General features: G+C 52.1%; 2 protein-coding genes across 2 annotated transcripts in view; one reads left to right on the top strand and one right to left on the bottom strand.

Moving 5' to 3' along the window:
* STX8 (syntaxin 8) overlaps positions 1–17125 on the bottom strand; it is a 96516-nt gene extending 79391 nt beyond the window's left edge. Inside the window, exons 1-6 of the mRNA XM_084298234.1 lie at positions 17074–17125; positions 16860–16959; positions 14848–14942; positions 13402–13512; positions 3963–4087; positions 2184–2276 (exon numbers count right to left, since the gene is read on the bottom strand). Coding sequence (XP_084154360.1) covers positions 2184–2276; positions 3963–4087; positions 13402–13512; positions 14848–14942; positions 16860–16959; positions 17074–17090 — 541 coding nt within the window. The 5' untranslated portion in view covers positions 17091–17125. The remainder of the gene's footprint in view (positions 1–2183; positions 2277–3962; positions 4088–13401; positions 13513–14847; positions 14943–16859; positions 16960–17073) is intronic.
* A 3989-nt stretch (positions 17126–21114) lies between these two features.
* On the top strand, positions 21115–26979 carry LOC311217012 (TBC1 domain family member 24-like; the record flags this gene model as incomplete). Its single annotated transcript, XM_084298730.1, has 7 exons — positions 21115–21226; positions 22809–23847; positions 24042–24200; positions 24745–24808; positions 25620–25715; positions 26074–26350; positions 26834–26979. The coding sequence occupies 7 exons, from the start codon at positions 21115–21117 to the stop codon at positions 26977–26979; spliced, it is 1893 nt and encodes a 630-aa protein (XP_084154856.1).
* Positions 26980–27087: the final 108 nt, after the last annotated feature.

Below are 27087 nucleotides of genomic sequence, written 5' to 3'. Positions count from 1 at the left end.
ATGCCATTATCACTCAGCACGAGGAAGGAAAGAGATTCCGAGCAAGGGGAAATTACAGGGCAGTTATGCTCATCAACCTGACAGTGTAATAGTGACACAATATTGGCAAAGTGCCTGAGAAAAGTCTGCGGACAATTAAGCACAGGGCACAAAATAAGATGCGTAAAGGGAAAGTAGACGTTGGAAAATATTGCTAGGGATTTCAGCTTTTCCAGCGTGCCAGAGGCATGAAACACCCTACCATATCCCCCATATCCACAAAAACAAAGAATTGCACCAAGTCAGAGAAAACATGAAAGTTCAACTTGCTTGGTAGTAGAGAAGCCAAGCACTCAGTGCTCTGACCCTCCCTCTGCAGAAGTCAGTCTGCTTCCCTACGTTTTCAGGGTGCCAAAGACCTGTAAACAAGGCACTCTACGTGACTGGTAGGCAGGCTTTATTCTTATGATTGTGGGGCAGTGAGCAGCACAGGCAACTCCCATTTTCCCTGCCCTCAGAACCTAGCCTGCAGTCAGCAGCAGGCAATCCTCACCACTTTTTACCCCCAGCACTTGGGAAAGCTTTTCTTTTGAGAAAGAGTTGCTTGTAGGTCCCAAAAGAGCTCATACGAAAACAAAGAATTTTACTCTAGGCTTTGTAAATAACTGCAAGACAAGCAAGTCAAACAAAACTGGCATAATTTGCACTATTTGTGAAAAGGAGGGTTAAATACATTCCCAATTTCAGAGACGTTTCAAGGCTTCGTTGCTAGAAAAAGCCTGGTACGGTCACGCAGAAATGCAATGGTACAATGCACATAACCTTCCGAGTCCCAGAACATAAGGATCTGGGGAACCTCCCCCGACCCCCAAGAGAGGGAAATGGGACACAGATTATATATTTTCCTGATGAGAAACCAAGGTTTCACAAAGAATTAGTAAACACACTCATGCTTCCCACCTGTTTTCTATTTAGAGAAAAAAAAAAAACAATTAATGTGACTTTTTAAACAACAGTTAATAGAAGAAACTTATGAAACTGAGATTTCTAATTGAAAATGTCTTTACTCAGATGAGGCAGAGGATCAAAATATGACAAGAGCACTAAGCATAGTTTCTCCCAGCTGTGCAAACCATTTCTTAACAATCTTAAGATTAACAATGACATATTCTAGACATTTCTCATCCCTCCTGGATTTAGCCAGAACATGTATACAAGGCAAACACGAGAAAGCCGCAGCCTCACTTCACTCAGTTGGAACGGAGCTCCCAGGCAGCACTTTCTGTTACGTGATTGTTAATTCGGGAACCCCCTCGCTACGAGCAGGCATGCCGAGAAATACAAGGGAAAAACACAGGTCCAGGGAGAAGCTGATTTAAGCGTATCATTTATTAGCAAGTAAAAGGACATTTACCTTCTCAGTGGTTAAGCACAACACAACCCAAAGATAAACCATATGGCTCAAGTCTTTGTGCAAGGGAGAAGACTGGCAGGGCTCCAAGGCTCTAATTGAACTATTACCATATTGCAAGAAATGAAAAAGTCAGAAAGACTAGAGGAGCTGCTCTCCTAGGGACAGTTGATGTCAGGCAAACAATTAAGTGAATAACAAAGCACATTTAACAGGAGAGCAATTCCACCATTTGGGTACTGGCTCTGTTTAAAGAAGATAGGTACTATTCTATTTCAATATTGCCCTTAACTTGATCCTACTTTCAGTTCATGAAGTCTTCAAAAGCCAAATTATTTGTAGCAAACAATGTAATGCTTCTCCTTTAATTGCTGGCACAAGATTTTTCCATTCAGCTAATAACTAAAGACACAGAGCAAGGATGTTCAAATGAAACTCAAACAAATAAAAGATTGCCATTTAAAAAAAAAAAAAAAGTCACTAGAATAGAATCACTGAAAAATGCAGAAGATCCAAGTATAAAATGAATTTTGTACTATGTAAAAATGATCTCCAATCTTTTTTTTCCCAAAGACGGTTTTCATAAAAATATACCAAGTGTTACAAACTTTATGCACAAGTAAGGCAAAATAAATAGTTCATGAATGCATAGAATCTGCAGGATTCGTTGTTACAGAAACCTTTACAGTATTGTCTTGTTACTTTGTGGGTGAAAAAGCATGCAACTGTGTGAAGACTAAAAGAAATGAAATGGTCTTACATAAAAATAAGTCTCTGTGGCTCTTGTTCTTACCATTCTGTTCATCCAGCTCATTCCCAATTTCCTGTCCCATTTGCTTTTGCCGGGATATGATTGAAGAAAGAGCGTCAAGTCCAGCATCTTGCTCTGCATCAGAAATTACATGAAATTATGTGGAAAAAAAAATCAGTAAGCCAGGCAATGTATCACAAAAGATGCAGAAGTGAAGAAAGATCTACTCTGTGTTTTAAGAGTTAAAAGGTATTAAGAAAAAGACATCAACACAACATGAAAATGAACCCTTATGGCAACAACACTCTAAAATAATGTGAATGATGGGTAATTAATTTGTCTGCTCTGGCTGGGACATTTAGCTGAGGGTCCCAAAAAATCCAAGAATTCGACATCCAGCTGTTACTCAATCATAAATGTAGGAGATTTTCTGGCACACACATACAGATCCCTGATTAGCCTTTTTAAATTTTCCAAGAAACTTTTAACATGAATAAAAGACAAACAGGTGATGCAAGCAGCAAAGAATTCAAATAGATTTTTAAAGCTGCAAGAGGATACAGAGCGCATGGAAAAGAGCCTGAGACAGAGGGGACAACGGGGGCAGCTGAAGTTTGAGGTGCTCCCATCAGCTCTGCAGGCACTCCTCTAGGAAGCCCCACGTTATCTCTGCTCTTGCAGTTTGGTGGTGCTGCACAGCCCTTTACCAGCACCTTAACCATGACGTGCAGCTCTCCGTGCCCAGCAAAGTCACGAAGCAAAACAAGGAGAGGTGCTGCAGGCAGGACTGTTAGTGGTCTGACAGACTGAAAAGCAGCGATGCTGCACAGAGCGAGACTGCGTGAGAGGGCAGCTGGCTGCAGCCAGAGAGCCTAAAGCCATACAGGATGATCAGAACCCATTTGTTTCCCTTAACAAGCTGAAAGCCTTGTCACCAATGCCTTTTTTTAGCCTCCCCAAAGGGATATCTGGGATGTAATCAAAACTGGAGCTTGAGGTTTCTCCTGGGGCATCCAAATAGAGTTTGTGCCATTCTCCTGAACCGTAGCTCTAACCTTTGCTCACACGCAGACTCGAGCGGGCCTTATCCGGAGACTGATTTCACTTGATCATTTCCAATACTTTAATTACACAGGAATTACCTCATTACCCACCTGGGATCCTCAGGCAGAAGCTTTCCAACACTGCTAAAGTTAAGGAATCTATTCCTTATGAATGCTGAGGGCCAAAATCTTTTTAGGTCAGTTAATTCTTACCTAATTCCAATTCTACGATATATCGAACACATACCTCGCTTGAAGCACAGCAGCAATACCACTACAGCCGGTGCAATTAATGAGATCTCCACTGCAAACTTAAACCATAACTACGGGCAAAATCACATTAGTCTTGTGAAAATCTCACCTGCCCAGGGTTAAATCAAGCTATACTCAGGAATTACTCGCTCAACTTCACCAAAATGCAGACAAAAGACAATCATTGAATTACTTACATCTGACTGTAAAGAAACCTTACAAGTTCATGTGCTCAGAAACACAATTAACTGTTTCAGTGGTTTATGTGCTCCCCTGTCACAGCACAGATTACTCACTTCAATCCAAATGGAGACAGTTTTGAAAAGCTGCTTTGAGAAGATGTTTCCAGTTAAGAACACTGCAAGCACAATACGGCTCCTGCTAACACAGGAGACAGCCACCTGGAAGTACCATGTTTGACAGCTCCAGATAATAAAACTTCAGTGCCGGTTATTGCATGGATTTTCTAACAAGGGCTCTCACAGAGTCTTAGTGATGCTCATAACGTACAAAAGGACTCTTTTACCTTCTATGATCCTCCGCTGCTGCTGCCTGATATCGTGAAAGCCAAGCCCTCTGGTTTCCTCAGGTTCTTCCAAGAGCCACGGGTTGGTCACGCCTCGTTTGATCCCTCCAGTCATTAGGCTAGATCTGAAAATAATTTCATTAAATAATTCTCAAGTTTTAAACAAAATCCACACACTCTAATTCATGCATGCAAGACTGGCTGGCAGAGATGGAACTGCAAGTATCTGTCACGCTCCACACCGTTCTCTGCAATCATAGAAGAAATTAGCCAGAAAGAATCCACTTATCTCCAACAACAAATGCATTCTGCAAGCTCCGTAACACTGCCTGAAAGCAATAAAGCAAGAAGAGAATTAATTTTGCACCAAACAATTAAACTACATGGTGAGATGCATGCCATACATTCTATAATTTATTCACATTAAGTACACTGCTTGCATGTAGAACATGTAGCATTCATAACTGTTACAAAGAAAAAAAAAGAGTTACTGGAAATCAACATTTTCTTCATGTATTTGCTCTGCAATCGAGCCACAAGCTTCTAAAAACAGCGAGGTACAGCCTGAAAGTTTCCAACAGTACAAGGATCGGTATGCTAATGCAGACACAAAGCAGAGAGCTTTTCCCTGCACTGCTGGTTTGCCATGAACATGAAGACAGGCACACACACACTTAACGTGAAAAAGTAATCGATGCACAGGTTTTCTTTTAAAGCACTCATGACTTGAGGGTGTTCACCTCACAGACACTTCCCCGGTTACAACAGAAAACAAGCTCTTCATGCCCACAGCACCTACATTCTGTAGCGGAGTGAAATGCCATTTAAGTATTTTTCTCTGTACCAGATCTCTGGTTTCCTCCTTTCAGCTTCTCATTTGTTTCTGTTACAAGATAAATGTTTTATGATTGCCTGAGAGACATTTGGACCCAAAACCGCAAATCTGATTTGGGGTAAGAGTCATTGACGAGACTGGATCCTCAACAGCAGCATGGAAACAGGATTAATCTCTGCTTTGCTTTTTTAATTTCTGCATTTTATTCTCAGTTTTATCTTTACCCTCTTCTTTACCAAATCATTCTCACAAACAAAGCAAGAGCAGGCAGCATTTTTAGTACCTCTCAAGCAATTCTCCCAAAATCTCAAAGATGTGTTTTATTACACTGAGACCTATTTATTTTATTTTTAATTAAGTCCAGGTCCCTTCTCCACAGCATGGACTGAAGCACTATATGGTAATAATATATGCTTGATATCATTTTGTGATCAAAACCCTGTATCAAAGCAAGTTCATGTCACAAAAGTATCGGTACAGATGGGAAGAATTAAATGCATATTGTTAATACAAGGTTTCTTCTGCAGAGCTCTGCAGAAGGGTGACCGAAGTTTTACAGCAAAGGTATTTAAGCAAAAGCCACGATTTGTGCCTAGGAGATCCCTGAGGAATTACGGTGAACTAGAGACATCTCCTGGCCATGTGATGAATCAACACTGCTGGAAAAAAATCATCTCTGTCATATGAGTTTTGGGCCATCCATAAATTAGACACACTTCATGTTGTGTTCACAGCCATTTAAATTTGAGAACCTCTAATTCCTTCTCACTTTAAATTTTAAATGCATTCACTTAATTTCATCTTAAAGCAATGGATTTGTCAGAACCAAATAAGTGACATTTGTTCCTGCAACACTACGAAGTGCTTATTGTTAACCACAAAATCTCTCTTAACCACCCTGATGGTGCTGGGCCATCGCTCTGGAGCAGACCCCAAACTGCCTCCTGTCCCAGCAACCACCCGGCTTTCATGGGCAGCACCTGGAACAAAGAGCTGGGGGATTTCTGCACGTCAGTTCTCTGCGCCTCCATGAAAACTCACGGGTATTTATCGAGCTAGGATCAGGTTTAATTAAAGAAAACTCTGAAATACCATTTTACACATTACCTAGATTTCTCCATCGCTTTGGAGGGTTAAGCCCACTCTTACTCTTCTAGTCTCAGGTTCACAGAGCCAAGTGTAACAACACATTGCACTTCTGAAGACAAAGATCATTACAGCCACAGTCCAGCAGTGCAATTAACAAGCACACACAATCTAGGGTTAACAACACCTGACAAAATTGCTTAAATAAAGCAAAAGGAACATAAAGCTCTTTGCTCGCTAAGAACACAACTATTTCTGCCTGTCAAAAAAGCCAAGGCAAGCAAATTTGAAATAATTTGCACTCTCTCTCCCTCCCCCCCCCCCAATAATCTGCCCTATTCTTGTAGGTTGGGTCATGACAACAGGTCTGCTCGTTACAATAATCTTTTTGACATGTTTGGTAACTACCTTCCCACACAACACAGCAGAACTTCCTACTTCCTCTGATCTTCCCATGTTTCGCTTTGGTGGTGTGAAGATTAAAGCTTATCCAATTAGCCACCCACCGCCTCCGCCAAGTTAATCACGTAAATCTTTGAAACCGTCACAGAGCAGTGGAGTGTGCGGATAGCTTTTGATTATAGGAGCAGATTTAACTAATTATGAGGCTTAGCAATGTGCCCAAGTATAAAAGATGATGGGGTTTAAAATCAGGGGGCTATGTCATTGCTTAACAAGTGAGGGCTTATCTTTCAGAAGGCATTGTTTCACCGATAATTCCTATAAAACTTCCCGAGTAACTTAGATTAGTCAACCAGTGCTTACTTTAGACCAAGGCCACACAGCAAGGCTTACGGCTTTAGAAGACTGATCAGCACGACTGAATTTTAAACAAAACCTGGGTCATATGACAATCGGTTGCAGGACCACTTGAGCATCCCCTTAAGGATACAGTCGTACAGTAAAAGTCTTTGAAGCACTCCGAGCACCTCTGCTCAGCTCCACAGGTCAGCCCCCGCAGAGAAGGCAGGTATTCTCTCATTTACGGTTTAACTGCTCACACCGGCAGGCAGGGAATTTTAGGAAGCTCCGAGCTAGTAAATCAAACAACAAGTATGATGTTTTAACTTAACTTACAGAACTTTTAACTTACAGAACAAAAGCTCTCCTCCCTGAAAAAACAAACAGGAGACACGGCATGAGGACGAGCTCTTCCGAGTGGCCCCGGCACCTTCCCAAACGGGGCTGTCCCCAGAAGACCCAAGGAGACCCGAGGCCCACGGGACAGGCAGCGCTGGCACCGTGAGCGAGAAGGAAGAAGCACCTCTCATATGCACAGGGACGCTGTGCTGCTCACCACCACTTTTCTACAGCCCCACCGACTGCTCCCCCCAGCTTTAAAAACCACAAACTCCCTGCCAGCTACACGGCTAGCAGCACACCCGGAGGGCACGGCTGCTCTGCGGCACCTCCCAGCCCCCTGATTCCTGCCCACGACGCTGGTGGGGCAGCTCCTGGCTGGCAGGGCAGAAGGGCAGCTCCAGCTCGTGCAGACAGCGGGCACCCACCAGGGAGCAGCACCACGCTGGGCGAGGGCAGAGTGGGACCCACACACGTAGCTGGGCATCAGCACGCCCGCTCAGGCTGGACGACGGGGTGCTCCTGCAGCAGGAGCATCCCCAGGGACAGGGACCTTCACGACACGGCTCACACCCATGTTTTAATTCCCTGGGACTTCACTTTTCCATGCAGACCTCAAGACATGCACCCCAGGGAACACTTCCATGACAGTGAGCTCTCAGGTACCACCACCCTCCTTCTACACCAGCCCTTCTTATGCTGCGGTGGCCACAGCAGAGCCACGCACCCCACAGGACAGTTGCTCAGCAGAAGAGAGCAGTGGGATCCCACAGCCCACTCACACTCCTCTGGGATGAGAACTACAACAAGGACTCCGGTAAGCCTGCACCAGAACACCCTGGGAGCGATGCTGGTGCAGGAGCAACCTCGGGCAGGGCACTTCAGGGAGCTTTGAGCAAACTTAGGAGGCAAAATGTAAAGCAAGCAGCTCAGCCTGGAAAGCTGCCCTCCTACTGACAACTTTTCCTGAGGCTAACGAGCATTAACCACTAATAAAAGGCAAGCAGGCACAATCTGGAGCACAATGCCTAAAAGTGTGGGGTTTGACTTACCTTCCTCTGTTGTGTTTAGATACAGAGAAATCTCTGCAAAAAACAGCATCTCTTTGCAGCTCCTTACAGATCCATGTGCGTACGGCGTTCCCATAACCACAGTCAGGCTGACCTCAGCGAGGGCCTTGGAGAGCCCCTGGGATGCTGAGCACAGACCAAACCGCGGGAAGGCTGCACACCCTCCTGGCACCTTCCTGGCATTTCACACAGACCCAAACCCCCCGGGTTTTGTGCACAGCAGTGCACAGGGCGCTGCTGCTCGCGGTCACACCTGCACACGCTGCCACCCAGGGAGCGCCTCCAGGTGACGAGTGCTCTGCAGGGAGAAGACCCAAGCGCAAAGACACAATGCAGTGGACGAGAGCAACGCTGGGACAATTAGAAGCATTTTTTCTTGTAACTACATGGCCAAAGACGTATTAATCCTGGAAAATCCTGCCCCAGGCCCTTGATTTGATCCCATGACTCAGGCATCAGCACTCTCAAGCATCGGTTTCTGAGTGGACAATTTGCCTCTTCTTCCACCCTTTTGAGAAACTTTTTCATTGATCTTCTTAGACATCAGGCTAATTGCATCTGATGTCAGAAGACACTAAAAAGCTTCCAACAGCAGAAAGATATGTTAAAGGCACGTCAAAAATTACTGCTTTTTAATCTCCTTTTCCAAAGGACATCTGCTCCTCCATAAGCAAGAGCCAGATTCTCAAAAGCTTTTAAACACCTAGCGGCTCATGGACTAACGTCAGGCACTTGATGCCCATTTGGCATAAGGCAAAACATCAGTTTGGATTAAGACCTAAATACCTCACATTTGACAGAAAAGTATTTAAACAGAAAAAATACTGGACGTGGCATTAACGCACGTCCAAAAAAAAAAAAAGAAAAAGACTGTGGACTCTTCCAGAAGTTATTTAGGGTAGTTATTACTTAAGATGCTTTGTGTCTCATGGCCATTAAAAATTTCTGCATTTTGAGAAATTCAAAGAAATCAAAAAGGAATGTTAAGGCACACACAACTTTAATTTACTCACTGGTGATCTGCAAACAGTCCCACACACTGACTCCCTGGTCAGACAGGAGGAGGAATATTCTTGATTCCTTTGCCTCCACAGATGTATTTTGATATTGTTTCATTTCCAGAAAGTCAACGTTTGTAGTTGTTTTTTCCACTTCTCCCTTTCAAATGATATGAAATCACTGGCATTCCTGTTTCTCTTAAGTCTCTGTTATGGTACCTGCACATATCTCTTTCGAAGGAGAAAAGAGGGGAGACGATTCTGAAATTGCCAATTGAAACCCAATTACAGAAAGCCTGAGTGACCCTACTCAGGCAGAGTCACGCAAACAGTGCAATTTTCTCTTGGAAAATTCCAGTTGCATCTTAATTAAGGCCGACAACGCCGGAAGGGAAACTAACGTTATCCCAAAGCAATATAGCGTCCTGCCCTGTGTTCTGGCCCAAGTTGTCAGTTAGGATAAATACCAAGAGCATTAAGACCACTGTACTTCACAATCAGAAATAGCTTTACAGCAGTTTTCAAAGGATGTAAAACTCACTGAATGGTGACCAAACATAAACGAAGATTAATTCTAGCAAAACCTTCACAATTACAGGCCATGGGGACAATAAATATGTGATCAGTGGTGCAAGAAGGTTAATGAAAAGAAAGACTGCTGGAAAGAAAACGACTTCTGAAAATTCGTGCTGTCACATCAGAGATGGATTAGATATGGAAAACCAATACAAAACCAGAGAAAAGTGTCACTGTTAGAACTTAATCAAACAACACGTGCTGATTTTTCTAATGCAGTGGCTAAAGCTTTCCGACTCAAAAATTTCAGCCTTCAGACACGGTGGCCTTTGCAACCCAACGCAGGCTGTTCCAGGAGGCTGTAACCACTTCAGGGAAACCCACTGCTGCAAACAGCAGCCTAACCCTGCCAGGCACTGCTGTCTTCTGTCCCTGCAAGCCACAGGGCACGCAGGGGGCACAAACTCCTTCCTGACCGACCCACCTGCAGCCTGCCTCATGCAAGGGAAAGGTCTGACTTCCTGGCACGACACTCGGGTGCTGGCTACATCTCTGCCCATACCACTGAAAGCCAGACCTACAAGGGAGAACAGGGCAGGGGTGTGAATTCACCAGCCAGAGAATAGTTGGCATAGTTTTATCCATTTTTAATTAAAGAAGTTAAAAGAGAACTATTAAATTTCGAGCCTTGCAACACTAGAAAATAAGCACTGTCTCTGATGTTATCTTATGCTGGAAAATACTGGTTTCCCTGATCATTTCTAATGGAGCATGAAATTATCATGGGATTTTGGTATTTTCCTCCTGTCTGCCTCAACACCTTAATGCCAGGGCAGCTCGAGGTTCAGCCCTGGCCCTGCCAGCTCTGCAGCCTGCAGGGACTCCTCTCACTCAAGGCCAATTTTCCAGCAGGCACATCAGTTTATGCACTGCTCAGAGCAGACGGGAGCCTTCTCACGCCCCCAGCCCCTGCAGGAACGTTGCCCACTCGGGATTTTACCAGTGTCAGTTGTCTCGGCGTCGGATGTAAAAGCCATCATCGATGCACCACCTGGATTTGCACCGCACCCCAGGAAATGCCAAAGCCACTGAGGAATTAGTGGGTGGGGTGAGACCAAATCCCCCCGTTTCTGCACCTGTCGCAGGTGCTGCACTGCCAGCGTGCAGGTACACAAAGCTGGCCAACCTCAGGGCGAAATGCCTGCTTTGGACGTACCGAACACCCCGCCGGAGAACAAAAGCAAGGAGAAACCAACCTCTGCACCACGGCACTGAACAGACCCTCAAGGAACGTGCACATGGTAACTTCTCTACAGCAACACCCAACAGAATACAGAACACTAGGTCAGTGACACTTTGGAGCAGGTACAGCAGTTCCTCAAGGAACACTAAGTAAGGAGGCTGGAAAAAAGATCGGGTTTTCAGCAGGAACATTCAGACACAACACCCACATTGCTACTCAGGTTTTTAGCCTAGGACAGCACCAAAACTGTGTCCGCCCTTTCCAAGGGACTGGTTTTCAACGAATATCAGCAAAAATGTTAAAAAACGTGAGGATTTAAAAACACGTGACATTTTACTCTGTCCCAAGACCAAGAGCTGACAAATTGCAAAAAGGTGAAAAACTCACGAGGGCTCTAAGGCGCTGCCTCACAGAAGCACCTTCACACGTGGATGTTTAAAAGGCAGAGCTGTGCATTTGCCAGAACAGGTCCAGTGAATACAGCACATTAGAAAGCGCCTGACATTTAGAAGCACAAGCTAAAATTAACAAAACTCCACAAACATCTGCATTACACGTCTGTACTACAGAGGTTTCCCCCTGCAACCCTTCAGCGGCAGGTCTCACTGCACCGCGGGTCAGAGAGGTGAGGACGAGCTGCTCAGCCACGCTGTAGGGGAAAGTTGGGAAGAGTAACACAATTACCTGCACAGGGATTTAGCTAAAACTGTAACTCCTACACACAGCAGTACTTAACCATGCCCCTGGACTCAGGACACAGGTCAGTCAGACTCTTTCACCGTGGGGCTTTTAATTTTTTTGCACAAATGCTGACTCAGGCCTCATAGAGATCAAAGCATATCCCCCAGTGAATCATCAGGATTTTATCCCTAGACAGACCACTTCAATTCTGATTGATTCCATTCAGAGCCCTAATACTGTGCTAAGGTAGCATTTGCTTGCGAAGGAAGAAGGAAATGACAGCTGCATTTTGTAGACTGTAGCCTGGCTACCAGCTGAGGAACAAGATTTATTTATTGCTACCACTCTTCTCCTCTCCTTCCAGCACCAGCTAATTCATTAATCAATTTAAACACGTGTCAAAGAAAAAGGAGTCTCATATTAATATCAGCTTTCGCAGACAAAGAGGCAGAAGAGACGGAGGCTGGTTAGCAGCACTTTCAGCCTTTATGCATCTGCCTGGTTAGCACGTGTGCAGCACCAGGCTGAACTCAGCATACACCTTTCCTCCTGACCTGTGGGGATGTCACTGGAAACACAACAGGGGGAAAAGAAGAGGAACAAGATGAAAAGAGAGGCTGTGAAAAGCTCTTTGCTCTATGCTCTTTGAAGTGGGAAAGTATAATGAATTCACAGGAATCTGCTGCTCAGCAAACACACACACTGTTACTTTGCTATTTCAGGGAGACACAAAAGCTTAGATGTGCAGTAGCTGCAAGGAGTTCCTCAGCAAGACACACACGGGCTTACACAGAAAACGAAGCTACCAAAAACTGAGAAAAGTACACCCAAAGGTAGCAAATACACCCAAGTGGAATTCCTCGGCTGGAAGCTGGTGTTGAAAGATAAAACTCAGAAGTCCATTGATAAGTTGCGAGAACCAACCCATCCTTCTCTGTTCCAGTGCACACGGAGTTTACAGGCCTGCAAGCTGCAGCAACCACATTAAAAGATGTCTCGTGTACAGCTCTTGCTACTGAAGCATGTAACAGCTCAGTGGTTTGTATGTTAGGGACACAGCATCTGTGTGACTCCCACCAAACCCAACTCACAGGATGCCAACGGTTTATTTGGACAAGAGGCCTGAGGCTCACACTTCAAGGAAAGGCTCTCCTTTTCCTCCTGATCAGAGGGAAAACCCTGGATGGATTATTTCTAAGAACACATTAGAGATGGATTATTTCTAAGAACACATTAGGGACAGCAGCTCCAAGTCGTCCCAATAAAAAGAGGCTATGTAGGGCCTGCATAAGGAGAGCACAAATTGCAGGCTATTATCCGTAATTATTTTTCCCAGCTGTGAAGGAACTCACTGAAGGCACAAAAATAATTCAGACTGCCTTTTCCACTCAAAGACAAGCTCTTCAATATTCATGCACTAGGAAAAAAGATTAAGAATAGAAGGTGAGTTTTACAGACAAAGCTCTCCCCTCTTGTCTCAGGGATATTTCAGTCAGCCCCCTTGCTGAACCACCCCCCCAGAATTACAGTCACATTTCTTTTCCGATAACACATCGCTCTGTGCTGTTCTGACGTGCCAAAATAGAAATTAAGATGTAGCGTTCCATTTGACAGGCCTCACTGACTGCTGCAAAATATGACCTTTGGGGACTCGTCAACAGTTCTCCTACAAGTCACAGAGAGCTGGTGGCACCGTCAGCCCAGCTCAGTGATCTCTCAGTTTGCTGTTGCCTCTTCCAAGCAGCTCTCCACTCCCTTGTCCTCCTCGGCTTTGGCAGGCATTAATGACATTGTTGCTAAAAAAAGCACAGGATTTCCAAGCGAATGGAAGCGCACGTGGCTACAGGTGAATGAACTCCATGGATCACTTAACATCTCCGGACAAACCCAACAGGAGTCACGCTGCTCACTTAAGGCAGCAGTGTCATACCTTGTCACATCTGGCTCCGGGCCTTCGTTCCTGTAAGACGCCTCAAGTTGCTTCTGCCGCGTGACAAGTTCATCCACCAAATTCTGCCTCCTGTCCCCCTCCATCTGGGTGCTAATGAGACCTGGTTAAGGACCAAGCTTAAAACACTGGAAAACTTTCATATATAAAATAAAGCATTCTAGACATTCTTAAAATAAATCTGACCTCCTGATCATGAAAATAACTACAATGGAACAAAGGAACACCCACCAGGAGAGGTGCTACATCTCTGGATGACACCTGCTTTTATTAAAAACTCCCCTCCAAAGTTTACCAACCTCAAAGACAAGGATTCATACAGTGACCGCAGTGTGATATTCAGCTCATCATCTAGCACAGTCAGTGAAAGTGGGAGGCTTTTTACTGCCAAATCAGTTGAAGTGTTAAGAATCCCACATCCAACATAGTTCTGCCTTCATTAACTACTAAAAAGCAGCTGGCCCGCTCCGCAACACTGGCACCAAGATGTCCCAAGTGCTGTGGCTTTGACAGGTGACATGTGATAACTTTTTTCTTTTTTTATTTACAGACTTTTCAAAGGACTAGGAGCTCTCTTCCAAGCCCTGCTGCATCGATTATGCAATAGCTGTACTGAGCTGTGTCTGCTTTCTGCCACAGCAGCATTCCTCTGTTCCAAAGCACTCCCTTGGCAGAAAAGTTTAACCCGAGGCCATCAGCACAGCACTCAGCGGGCTCATGCTCTGAAGGGACTTCTGCTACAGTAAGCTTGAAATTAAACATTTGTTCGTTCAGTCCGATCGCTGCCGGACACATCCTCAGGGAGGCGGGCGTGCTTCCCCGAGTCCGAGCATCCCAGAGCCCCAGGGCAGCCGGTACCAGAGGAACCCCCTGTCTCACTCCAAGGCACGTCAACAGCACTCTGAAGGTGCTGGGCTCCTTCAGCCACTGCACGTCAGGGCTGGCACCTCCCTGCCCACGCCCTGAGCAAGGTTTCACCCTTCCTTTGTGCACACACTGGCACCCCTGCAGCCAGCGACTGAGACAAGAGAAAACGTAAAACGGCAGCGTGCTTTCTGTGCTTTCTGCTGGACGAGTGAATTGGGCTCACAAGCCAGCCCACCGCGGCAGCACGGAGCACAGGCAAGATGACGACAGTTGCCTGAGGCGAGGCAGAACATCTTGCTTAGCTCCCTCCCAGCAAGAAGAAAACTAAAACCAGCCTCATGCCTGCAGTACCAGGGATGCTCACGCTCCCCATTCTTCCTACACTATAGCTGCAATAAAAATATTAAACATCACCACTGGCAAAACTGTAGTGACAAAATCTTCCCGAAGTGGAATGAGGAAGAAGCCCTAACTGCATGGCAGAGCTTCGTTCCAATTCCAGCTTGGTTTTGCACTCTCTCCTACACTGGGGGAAGGTCGAGGAGATGTTTCCAGGGATACATTTGGTGCATCGACACATCCCGAAGCAGCAAGTCCCTCAGCTGACTGATCTTCTCTTTGAGATTCTGCAGCGACGATCTGATGAACACATTGAGCTGCAGGGGAAGAAAAAAGAACCGTCGGAATTGTATCTGCACAGCATGCAGCACTATTACATGCAGGTGACAAAAAAATTAACTTCAGCTTTACTGGCGGGAAAGGCTCCATCCTCAACCACGACAGCCTGCCTCAGAGCAGTTAACTGGGCTGGGCTGCTTACAAAATGAGATAAAAAGTACAAATTTCACAACCACGCTTCTAATGCATTGGTGCTGTTTCATATGGTGAGCTTTCTTTCAAGTCTTTATAAACAGGCTCCTTTATGGGCAAAGTATTTCAGCACATTTTAATATTTTCCAGTCCTCCCCTCTGATCTTTAATACAAATACGGGCGCCAGCTCCTTCTGCCACTGGGCGTCTTTCCCATGGTCAGAGGAAGCTCGCTGCAGGTTCAGACACTGCCTCCACTGAACTCTTCCAGACTTTATAGGACAGATCCCGAAGACGTCCAGCTTTGCCCCATTTCCCTTCTCAGTCCCACCTGTGCCACCTGGCCCTTCCTCACCCTGCCTTGCCCATGGCTCGGCCGTGTCTGCTCTCCCTCAAAGCACAGCTCAGCCCTTCACACTCCCGGCTCCAAGCAGGGCTGAGGCTTGCAGGAACTCTCCTCTTTTCCCCACCCCTTCCCAAGTTAGACTGACGTTGTCCTCTGAATTTTTCCTCCAAAATGGTATTTCTTTTCATTCCAACTGCTCAGAATGCTAGGAAAGGCCATCATGGCTGCAACTAACTACACAGCTCTCCCTAATTATGGCTGTATGTGCTTCTACACACAGCACCAGCCCGAACTGGGCTGCAAAATCACCTGAGACCCTCAGGGCTTTAAGCCCCTCTGACACAGGGGGCCTTGTTCCCAAACACGGTGATGAACGGCAGCAGAACCTCGATGCAGGCCTGAGAGCACGCAGCCGGAGCGCTGCACAGCCTGCGTGCAGACAGCTCCAGAGCCACAGTGGGGCACAGACGCTGCTAGGGCTGCCCAGCTCACTGCGTGTCCCCCAGCTCTGCTGTACGGTAAAGGATTTCCCTTCCCGTGCACGTTTCCTGCACTCACAGGCAGCTGCAGAGCGCCGCCTGCAACCAGCACAGCAGCTGTGGGTGTTTGTGGCCGGGCAGTCAGCTCACCTGCACGCTGCCTCCGCTCCTCCGGCCAGAACTCGTGCTGTTCTAACAAAGGCTTCACTGCCATTAAACGGGGACAAAAAAAAAAAAAAAAAGTAACAAGAAGCCAAGGGGAGTTTTACGAACAGCTCAACAGAGCAGAGTTGGCGGATTTTAAGTGCTGCCTTGAAACCTTTCCCTGGGTTTTTTCCATTGGAAATGTTATGCTCTATTTTTATTTAGCAATAAGCAAGGAGGGGCTTTTTTTAGCCACGCTAATGGTCAAACGCTATGGAAATAACAACTCGCTCAGATTCTCCCCACAAGATAAACCCCGTCCAAAGTCTTTTACTCTCTTAAACCACCGAGGAGTCACAGAATAAACGCCAGCTCAGCCGCGGATTTCTCAACAGGCGCTTGTGTTGTGGAAACAGCCCCCTGATTGCTGGGGCCGTGTTTGCAGTAGAACCAAGCGCTGCCAGGGAGCCGCCTTCAGCTGCTGCTGGACTGCGGGGACGCTGCGCGGGGGAGCACGGGGCAGGGGCAGGGGCAGGAGCAGGGGCAGGGGCAGGGGCCGGGCAGCGCTGCCCTCACGCAGCTCTCAGCGCGGGGTTTGCACCCAACACAGCCTCGGGCAGCTGTGGTGCAGGGAAGGCTCCGAGCGGCTCCCACACAGCTGGGTGCTGCTGAACGCCAGCGGGCTGCGGGGATCGGCCCCGGACACCCGGCGCCCTCCAGACACCGCCCGGTCGCGGGGATCGCGCTGGGGGCCCCCCGCGGCACCCCCCCCGCCCCTCAGGGCCCCCCCGTACCTGTGCCGGGCTCTCCCCGCCCCGCTGCCGCCGCTCCCTCTCCCGGATCCTCTCGGCGAGCTCCTGCGCCAGGCGGCAGGCGGCGGCGTGCTGCGACAGCCTGCGGACAGCGACAGGGAAGGGAAGGGGATGGGGACAGCGCCTCAGGCCCAGCCCGGTGCCCCCGGTGCCGCCCGGCCCCCCCCGGCCCCGCTCCCCCCCCCCCGGTGCTCACCAGGGCTCCGCAGCCATCGCGGCCACCCGGAAGCGCTGCGCTGGCCGCGGCCGTCACGTGACGACGGAGCGCGACGAGGCCCAAACGCCGCCGGCGCCGCCAAACGCTGGGGGGGGTTGAGGGGCAAAGGGGTGCGGGGCGCGCTGCAGAGAGCTGCGCGATGCACGCTGCAAAACGCAGAGCTGTACGGTGCAGGAGGGCAGGGTGCAGTGCTGCACGGTGCAGAGGCAAAGGGTGCACGGTGCAGAGGTGCAGGGTGCTGACTTCAAAGGCACAGCTGCAGGCAGAGTTGCATGGGCACACAGTGCAGAGCTGCGCGGCTGCACGGTGCGCATCGCGCGCTGCACAGGTCGTGGTGCACAGCTGCACGGTGCTTAGTGCAGAGCGCACAGGTGCACAGTCCAGAGGGCAAAGGAGAGTGCAGAGATACAGAGCTGCAGAGGTGCAGGGTTCAGTGGTGCGGTGGTGCACAGCGCAGGGTGCAGAGTTCAGAGGTGCACAGTGCAGAGCTGCACAGTGCGGGATGCAGAGGTGCACAGTGCGGTGCTGTGGGGCGCATGGTGCATAGTGCACAGTGCGGGGTGCGGAGGCACAGGGAGCAGAGGTGGGGTACACAGGGCATGTGCACAGTGCGCAGATGTGCATGGTGCACAGGTGTGGGCTGCAGCAGGGCAGGGTGTATAGGTGCTGGGTGTGCAGCACGAGGTGCAGAGGTGTCAGGGGGCAGAGCTGCACAGCTCCGTGGTGCTGGCTGTGTGCTCCATGGCGCAGGGTACAGGGGTGCAGAGCACGCAGTGCAGGGGTGCAGTTGTGCACAGGGATGTGGTGCAAAGAACACAGCACGGAGCTGCAGGACACACAGACGTGGCTGTCCCCAGCTGTGCCCCGGCCCTCGGGCTGACAGAACAATGCACACACACCCATCAGGCTGCCCAGTCCTCCTGTCCCCTCGTCCCAGCCATCTCCTCCGCCAGGTGAGATGCTATTCCACCTGCAGCTAGGGTCCCCTTGGAAACCTTTGCAATCCCCTGAGTGCTACCAGGGCATTCGATGCTTTTCCTAAGAGCTGGGGGTCACCGCTCTCCCCCCTTCCCCAGGACAGGTTCTGCTCACTCAGTGCCGCAGTGTTTGTGCCAGAAACATCGGCAGGGAGGTTTATTTGTATAACGCAATCACTTCCCTCTAATTGCTTCTCGGTTTCATGACGCCAGCCCTTCTGGTGTGCAGGAAGCGCTGCCTCCAGTCTGCACTGCTGAGGAACACAGAAATCCTTCACGTTTCCCGTTTTGCTTGTATGGGGCCACCTACAAGCTCTCAGCCCCGGCCTTGCCCCAGCTGCAGCTCCGCAGAGCACCGCTGCTCTCTGACTGCGCCCCACGCAGCACGGGGCAGCCAGGACGCTGTCAGGGCACCTGGATGTGGCTGCTGCCATCACGTTATCACGGTCTGGATCAAAACGCACTGAAGCCACAGGGCATGCTGTGCTTTGGGGTTTGGAAGAGCAGGAAGGGGAACGGCTGGGATGCAGTCAGACGGCAGAGGAAGGGTGGGGACAGCCCCAGTGTCCCCCAGGCCGTGGGGACCCCAAGCCCTGGGGCTGGGCAATGGCAACAAGAGGGCAGTGACCCTGTGGTCAGGAGCTTGTCCCTACCCTTTGCTTCCTCCCCTTGTTCCAGGAGACAGAAGGACAAGAAGAAGCTGTTGTTAAATTCTACTCCCAAGAGAAACAAGCTGCAGGGCCCCACATCTTGGCCGGCTGGCTGGAGCCAAAAGGTGCCATAATCACCTCGAGAAGCCCCATTTGGCCTTCCATAAAAGCCCAAAGTACACCGGGAGGCACAAAAAGAACCAGCTCAGCTCATGGGGCCGCTGCTCAGAGCTCATGGTGTGCCCGGCCCCGGTAACGGCGACATGACCGAGCTGAGCGCCGGCCCCTTCGCTGCCTCGGCCCGGCAGGCCTCGAGCACGGGCTTCCTCGGGACCTGCAGGCTGAGAAAAGAGCCAAGTGCAAAGAGCTGTTAATGTGTTTGTAAGGGTTTTTTTGCAGCAGCTTGGAGTGGCTGTAGCAGGAGAAAGAGACGCCTGGGATCAGGCAGAGTGCACTGCTGGGAAGCCGTGGCACTGCCCAGTGCTGGCACCCTCAATATTTGGGCTCCTCGTGGCCCTGCAGTGAGGCCATGCGGGCTCTGGTGTTACAGCAGCCCTCGGCCACGCAGGGTTTGGTCTCCTCGTTGCTGCCATCGCTGACGCCAATCCCCGCAGGTACGGGCAGGAGTGCAGGTGCCCTAAAAGCAGTGGCAAGGCAGTGGCAGCGATGATTTATGGCCCCCATAACACAGGGCTATCACTTCACCTGCCTCGGTATGGCACGATAATGTGTCACCTTTCTGGACCACTGCAGCCTTGCTCTGGGCACCCCAAGGTCCCTGGGCACCCGAATCCACAAGGGCTGGGCTGTGCAGGCAGCTTGCATGAAACATTTATGGCCCCCAGCTGCGCGGCTCGAGGAGGCGGCGTGGCCTCTACATATTTAATTTTTTCTCCATTAAAAGCAAAGGAAATGGCAGAGCCACATCGCACGGTGCCTAATTCGCTCCCATCTCCTGTCTCCACACAGTCACGGGGGCCGTGGGGTGCTTCAGGCTGACCCAGAGGCAGCGGGAGGCATCTGCTGCTCCAGGAAAAGCACACGGAGAGAGCACAGCCACCAAGGGCCTGGGCAAAGCAGCAGCACCAGGTTGGGAAGCTGCAGCACCAGGTTTCAACGTAGCCCACTGTCTGTCCGTCCCACCACCACCAGCCTGGCACCCCCAGGTCCCCGCAGCCCCTTGCCCAGCTTCGTCAGGCTAAGCCGTGCCACTTGGGCCGTGTTTTGGCACATGGAGGCGAGGCTTCATCCACAGAGGTGACGCTCTGTGGGGCAGCGCTCCTGCTCCGCTGCAGGAGCCCCGGTGAGCCCTCAGGGATGCGCTGTGGGTGCAAAGCAGGGGGAAGGAGGCAAGGCAGGGACCAGCAGCAGCTGTTAGCATGAGAGAAAAAAAAATACAATTTCTTAAGGAAAATATAGTGCCTTATTTGCCTTAAAAACTCCCCGCTTTTAAGTGTAGCCCAACCTGCGGGTTCACTGATGGTCGCAAGGTCCCTGCATGCTCCTCTCCTTTCAGCTGCTGCAGCTTTTCCTTGAGCCCACAATTTTTTGTAACCCTGCAAAACATTTTGGGGCAAAGTCAATCAATAACAACAGCTTCAAATGAGACAGACTGGAAATGCTGAAGTACAGAAATGTGCTTGGAATTACCACATTTGGGGCTCCACTGAGCGGGGGGGACCCATCTGAACACCCTCTGCCACCGCTGGGGAATGCTGAAGCCTTGTGCCAGGTGCCTGGTGCTGGAAGCACTGGTGCAGCTCAGCCCTGATTCACCCCAAAGAAAGCGGGGTGCTTTGCTGCAGAAAGCCGTGTTTCTCCACCACCAGCTCCTGTTTGCATCGCCAGCTTTGCTTTGTCCCCAGACCCCGAGGTTTCTCCTACAGGTGCTCCCCAAATGCTGCACGCTGGTGCTGCCCGGCTCTGCGGCACCTGGCAGAAGGGCGTCATTTTGTCCTCGTGGCCCCAGCCTCTTGCTCGTCACCTGGTTCCTGGCACTCGCTGCTCACATGCCTCCACTTCTGCCCCCCCCGAGACCCGCGCAATCCAGCGGGAAGCGGCTGCAGCCCCACTCACCGTGTTTATGCTTCCTCCCGTCAAGGACGGGCGATTGCGCGTCCCTCCCTCGCCCCCTCAGCGCCCTCCCCGCCCGGGAGTGAATGTGAAGATAAAGGTTATCCCTGGGGAAAAATAACCGTGGGGTTTAACGGCCGTGTTGCTGTTTTGATGGCTATCTCATCCCCTCCCCGAATCGGGCACAAAGGGGCGAGCGGGCACGGGGCCGCTCCTCCCCGCGTGCTGTTTACACCAAACACGTGCCCCACGCACACGGGGCGCATTAAAAGCCAGGGCAGCGGCTGCAGCCGGCAGCGGGGCCTCCCCGGAGCAGGTGAATGCTGCAGGTGGGGCTCAGCCTGCCCCGTGCCCCCGGGGGGGCGGCCGGGGGCTTCCCAGCGCAGCCAGAGCAGGGTGACGGGGACGGCGATGGCACCAGCACCACACAAGGTGGGTGAGTGCTGGGGGATGGAGGCAACCCAGGGCACCCAGAGCAATGGGGCTGGGGCAGACCCATGTGCCCAGCCCCACTGACGGCCCCGGGGTGTCACCCTGGTGCCAGGCTGGGGACGTGCCCTGGGCTGGGTGCCTGTGGCTGGGTGACTCCAGGTGACACATTTTGGGGTGGTGGTACCCAGGGCTGCCCTCCTGCTGCAAGTACAGGGGGGGTCTGGGAATCGTGGCAGTACCTAGAGGTACAAAGAGCCCTGCTTAAACCCAGCTGTTCATTTGAGCCTGGGTTTTAGGGCTGTAAGTGTGATGGAGCTGGGTGTGTGGCTCCCAGCCTTTTCCAGCCCGTTGGTCTGCCTTAATTCCAGCCCGGCTGCTCAGAGCAGGGAGCCTGCTGGAGCTGGCCCAGGGCTGAGCCTGACCTGGTGCCTGGCCTGACCCAGAGCCAGAGCTAAGCTGAGCCAGCACAGCATGAACAGAGCCGGACCCAGCCTGGGAGCTGTCCCTCACCGTGCCACCGTGCTGCCACCTCTGCATGGCATGTGTGGCTGGGGCTGTGATGTCCCCGCGTGTCCCCTTGGGTCCAAAGCGGAGAGCTGGCTCTGTGCAAATCCTCAGACGGGGAGCTGAGACTCATCCAGCCCTGCTTAACCGAGCACATCCAGCACCATGCACTAGGAATTAATGTGTGTGTAATCAACTTCATGCTGCCAGTTAGTAACTGCTCTGCACAAACCCCCCAGTGGAAACGTGCGGGCTTCGGGGCTGAGCTCCGCGGGAACCCCAAGGAAAATGCCTCTGGTTTCTCCCTAGGAGGAGCTCAAACTCTGCTCTTGTGAGCTCGCAGCCAACTGCGGGCACCAATTCCCACCTCCAAGAGGCTGCTCAGACGTTCTCCAGCCCTCGCCCCTGGTTGCCTGGCTGGGGACTCACCGGGTGCGTGGGGACGCGGGGAGCAGGGGCCGTGTTGCCGGCTGTCCCTGCCCCTCTGGCTGAACCCTCTCCTCGCACACTGCTGCAGCTCAGGCACCCAAGCAGCCAGGGGCAGTTTATTCTGCTCCATCCATGCTCAAAGCGCCTGGTCCTGGACATCACCTCCTGCTCTGCCTTCGGGAGGGGACGTGGTACCAATGGTCCCTCTTGACCCCACTGCCCGTCGGGTCCCCCCAAGCTGCCGACCAGCGCGGGGCTCTCAGCGATGCCCCAGGGCTGGCTCCTGGCTGGTGGTGGTGTAACGCTGCTGTCCTGTGGCTGTGCCCGTGGGACAGGGACAGGGGCAGGGACAGTCCCTGCATCCTGCAGCTCCCCAGCACAGCCGGTCACACTTGGGGAGGCAGGAGCTGTGCGAGGGGTGCAGAGCCCCATCCTGCTCTGGGTTCCCCAAAGGGACCAGCTGATGCCACCGGACCGGTGTGAGGGCAAAGCCAGCAGCTCAGCCTCCTGAAACCCTTCCCTGTGCAGGGGGGAGAGCAGCAGCTGAAATACCAGAAGGTGCTGTAGGATTTCAGTGCAGTGTCAGGCAGGGTGAAACGCTGTCACTGTTGCAGTGAAGCGTGTCGGATAAAAGGTCTTTGTCCCACAGGGATGCTTGGCTCGTCTCCAGTCACCGTCGTGATCACGTCGGAGGCTGACACCTGGGACATCGACGCCGCCTCCTCCTGTCTGGGCTGCGGACAGTTTGTGGACTGGGACAGGATGCCAGAGCCAGAGCAGCAGGCCAATATCCCCAGGGACATCCTCACCCAGCCCCCCAAGGAGCTGAAGAGGCTGCTGAGAGAGGGCTGCCTGGCGGCGAGCCGTGCCCTGAGAGCTCAGGTGTACCACCGGCTGTGCCAGCAGGTCGCCTGCCGCCTCGTCACGCCCGACGCTCCCGTCTACAGGGACGTGGCCAGCCGGCTTTTTGGGAAGCACAGCGCGAGCTCCCACCCTCTGCCCGACTTCCTGGAGGGGTGCTCCATGCCCACATACTGCCTCAGCCCGGACGGGGTCACCGCCATGAAGAAGATCCTCATCTGCATCGGCAACCTTTTCCCCGACATCACCTACAGCCCCATCCTGCCCTCGCTGGTGGCTCTGCTGCTGCACTACAGCGAGGACGAAGCTCAGTGCTTCGAGAACATCTCTCGCCTCATCGCCAGCAACGCCCCCCACACCAGCTACATTGACCAGTCCTTCCTGGCCCACCGGGCCTCCTGCATGACTTTCGGGGATCTGGCCAACAAGCACTGCCCGGCAGCTCACAAGCTGATAGCCAGCTCCTCCGAGAATGTCTTTGAGGTCTACTCCGAATGGCTGTCGTGGCTCTTCCACGACCTCCCCTTCGACTACGCCATCCGTGTGTTTGACGTCTACCTGCTGGAGGGGCAGAAGGTCCTCTACCGCATCGCCCTGGCCCTGCTGAAGCAGTACAGGCTCTCGGTGGCCTCCCCCGAGCTGGAGGGGGCCGACATCAAGGCGGACCTGCAGGCTTTCGTGCAGAACATTGCCGAGCACACGACTGTCGACAAACTCCTGGAGAGAGCGTTTGGCATCCGGCTGTTCTCCCGCAAGGAAATCTGGCTCCTCCAGATGGCCAACAGGAAAGCGCTGATGGAGCGGGGCATAACCATGGTGCAGAGCAGGTAAGAAGCCTGTCTGCTTGCCGGCGTGGGCAGATGGTGCTCTGGGGCAAAGCAGACAAACCCCGAGGTACAGCGGAAATAGAGCACGGGGGGAGCTCCAGGCATCTCACTTGGCTTTGGCCGTGCCGGGTGCCCCATGGCAGCAGCGGCGTGCAGGCACCCTGGCTCGGCACCCACGGGCATCCCCCTCGCAGGCAGTCCTTCCACCTGGCCGTGGACATGCAGACCTTCAGCTCCGGCACGGTAACGGCTCAGGAGATGCGCATCATCTGGTCCTGGATCCCCGAGCGCTTCTCCCTCTCCCCCCCGCTGCTGCTCTTCTCCACCTCGGAAGACGGGTGCAGCCTGCAGAGGTGAGCGCGACCTGCCCGGTGGCTGGGGTCGGGTCAGATGGGATGGGCATAAAATTGCGTAAAGGCTGCCGATGTAGAAATGCAACAACTGTGGGACACGTCTGGGGTCTTCTGGGGGCACTGCGGGTTTGTTTCAACACCCTGGGTGCAGCCTGGGCAGTGCTGGCTGTGGGGAAGACTTCTCGTAGCAGCACGTCACACTGCAAGGCCATGGCAGGGATTTGGGTTGGGGCAGATCGTGCTTGGGTGCCCTCCGCTATGGGGAACACATCAAACCCCCCAGACCCAAGCCAGGAGAGCCCAAGTGCCACGGGCAATGCCCAAACCTGCTGCAAGCAGAGGGACCACTCAGGGCCATCTGTGCCCCCCAGTTCTTCAGGGGTGTTAATGGTGGGGCTGCAATATTACTGCCCATGTCGGCACCACAAGCGTGCCCCCCAGCCCATGAGGGGCGAGCGGGATCCCACAGCTCCGTGCCCACGTGGTCATGGCTGCGTGCTCCCGGTCTGCCCACACCAACCCAGCCTCCCTGTGTGCCCCCCAGGTTTTACTCCTGCTGCGAGGGTTACGAACCCACGGTGCTGCTCATAAAGACAACGGAGGGGGAGGTAAGTGTCTCCTGAGCAGGGAGTGGGGCCATGCCTGGCTGGTGTGGGGAAGGAGGGCGGTTGTCTCCCTGCCCACCAATGTTGGCTCCATCATGGTGTCTGCGGGGCACCAGCACCAAGAGCTGCCCTAGACACTGGTTAAAGGGGGCACGTGGGGGTAAAGAGGAGCCCGTGAGATGGAGAGGCCACGAGAGAGAAGTTTTTATTGGAAATTTAGGCTAAATCGTGAAGCCTTCGCTAGGCAGACTTTCCTCAAGTCAGCAGATGCTCTGCCTGAGCAGGGACTTGCTTTCAGCGCGCTAAATGCCAGGAGCTCTTCTTGATTGCAAGAGCAGCAGCACGAGGGAAGTGGAAGTGAAATAAGGACAGCTCTTACGGTATCTGAAAGTCATAAAATAGCTGCAGAAATACCTGAGCCAGGCCTTTCCCCGGGGACTCTGAAAGTGGCTCATAAACCCATATTTTATCCTTGCACTCTTCATCAAGCAGCAGAGGCAAGTTCTGCAAATTGCCCAGGCATCCCGAGGATTTATTGGCCACCGAGCCCTGATCTCCCACACCAGGCACTTGAGTGTGGTGAGGAGATAAACGCTGCGGTCCCTGGGGCCTGCTGCGGGCAGGGAAAGGTGACTTATTCAACCTCATTTCCTATGTTTTAGCTCGTTTTCTTCCCGATATCGTGCCAAGGAGAAGCAGAGCCCTTGCTGAGCAGCACACCCCAGCGATGGCCTCAATGGAGGCTGCTGCCGGGGGTCCTGGTGCTCGCCCCAGCCCTGCTCCCCGTGACAGCTCCCTGTGCTCTCTCCCAAAGGTGTGCGGGGCGTTTCTGTCCTCTGACTGGAGTGAAAGGAAGAAGAATGGGGCGACATCAGGCTTTTTTGGGACAGGGGAGTGCTTCGTGTTCACTGTAAGTCACATTTTATTTATGGGTTTATGCTTCTGAGCTCGTATGTCTTTGCTTTTTTCTTTATTTGTCTAAGGCATGGTGGCACCGAGCTGCTTCCTTTGCAGTCCCACCACCACCTCTGAGCCCTGGCAGGAGGCAGCAGCACAGAGATTGCTGTGCTGGACTACAAAAAATGGAGAACTAACTTCAGGAGCATCCTAAAGGGATGACAGCGGGGCAATGCATGTGGCAGGGAAGGTTTCTGCGCCATCCCTCCTCTGCCCCAGCACACAGCGTGTGGTCCCCAACCCGCCTGGCCAGGCAGCAATGGAGAGATGCCCCCAGGGCCGGGGCTCACCGGGTTTCTCCTCCTTTCCAGGTGCGCCCCGAGATGGAGAGGTACGAGTGGGTGTTCATCAAGAAGCCAGAACTGGCCAAAGCTGTGCCACGCTCGCGCCAGCGGTCGCCTTCTCCCGGTCCCATGTCCCTGCTCAGCTCCTCCCCGGACGGCCGTGGCACCAGCTCCAACCACCTCGCCGTGCCCACGCCGCAGCGGAAAGGCCGTCTGTCCCCGTTCCTGGCCATCAGGCATTTCCTCCTGCCTTCCAAAACAGCCTCCATGTTCATGTCCGGCTCTCGGGAAGGGATCATTATCGGTAATTACCTAATGGCAGGCACCCCGCCCAGCATGCTGCTGCTTTGGCTGAAAAGAGCTCTCCCCCAGGTTAAAATCTGAGCTGCCCATGCAGGCAAAGACCTCCTTCTTAGGGGAGAAGTCAGGGAAGATGAAGTCAGCCCCGACTTCTCCAAGTTAGCAAGAGAGTACAGGGCTGCACAGGGAAAATGATGCTCCTTCTGGGAGCCCCATATCCCAAACCTCCCAGCCAGGTTTGTGCCCTTGGGGCTGCCGTGCCCATCCTGGTCCTTTCCTCTGCTTCATGCAGGACTGAGAGGACACGCAGGAGGGGAACAGCTTGAGGAAGGGCTGGGCATGGCCCCACAATCTGTCCGTGACAGCTCTGCAGCGTGGCCGCAGTAAATGGAGCAGGGAGCTGGGCATGATCTGAGACCTGGCCAGTGTCTCTGCTCAGGCAGTGAGGGGTGAGCACGGATCCCAACCCTCTGGCATGATTTTGCAGGTGGAGGAGGAGGCCAAGCTCTGTCCCTCGACGCCGACCTGCTCTGGGGGCGCACAGAGCACTGCGAGACCTTTGACAACCCTCCGCTCTGCCAGGAGAACTTCAGGGTGCAGCTCTTGGAGGTGTGGGGCTTCCAAAACACCTAGGTCCTATGTGGCCGGCCCCTCACTGCACCTCCTGCCAAGAACGGGACTCCCACGGCACCAGCTGTGGCCCGGCCTGGCTGCTACAGTCTCCACTGGCAGCATCTGCTG

Source organism: Netta rufina, assembly GCF_964035555.1.
Source record: "Netta rufina genome assembly, chromosome: 19".
In the NCBI taxonomy this organism is placed as follows: Eukaryota; Metazoa; Chordata; class Aves; order Anseriformes; family Anatidae; genus Netta; species Netta rufina.
The sequence above is the reverse complement of the archived record's forward strand: the minus strand, read 5'-3'. Positions and strand labels throughout refer to the sequence as shown.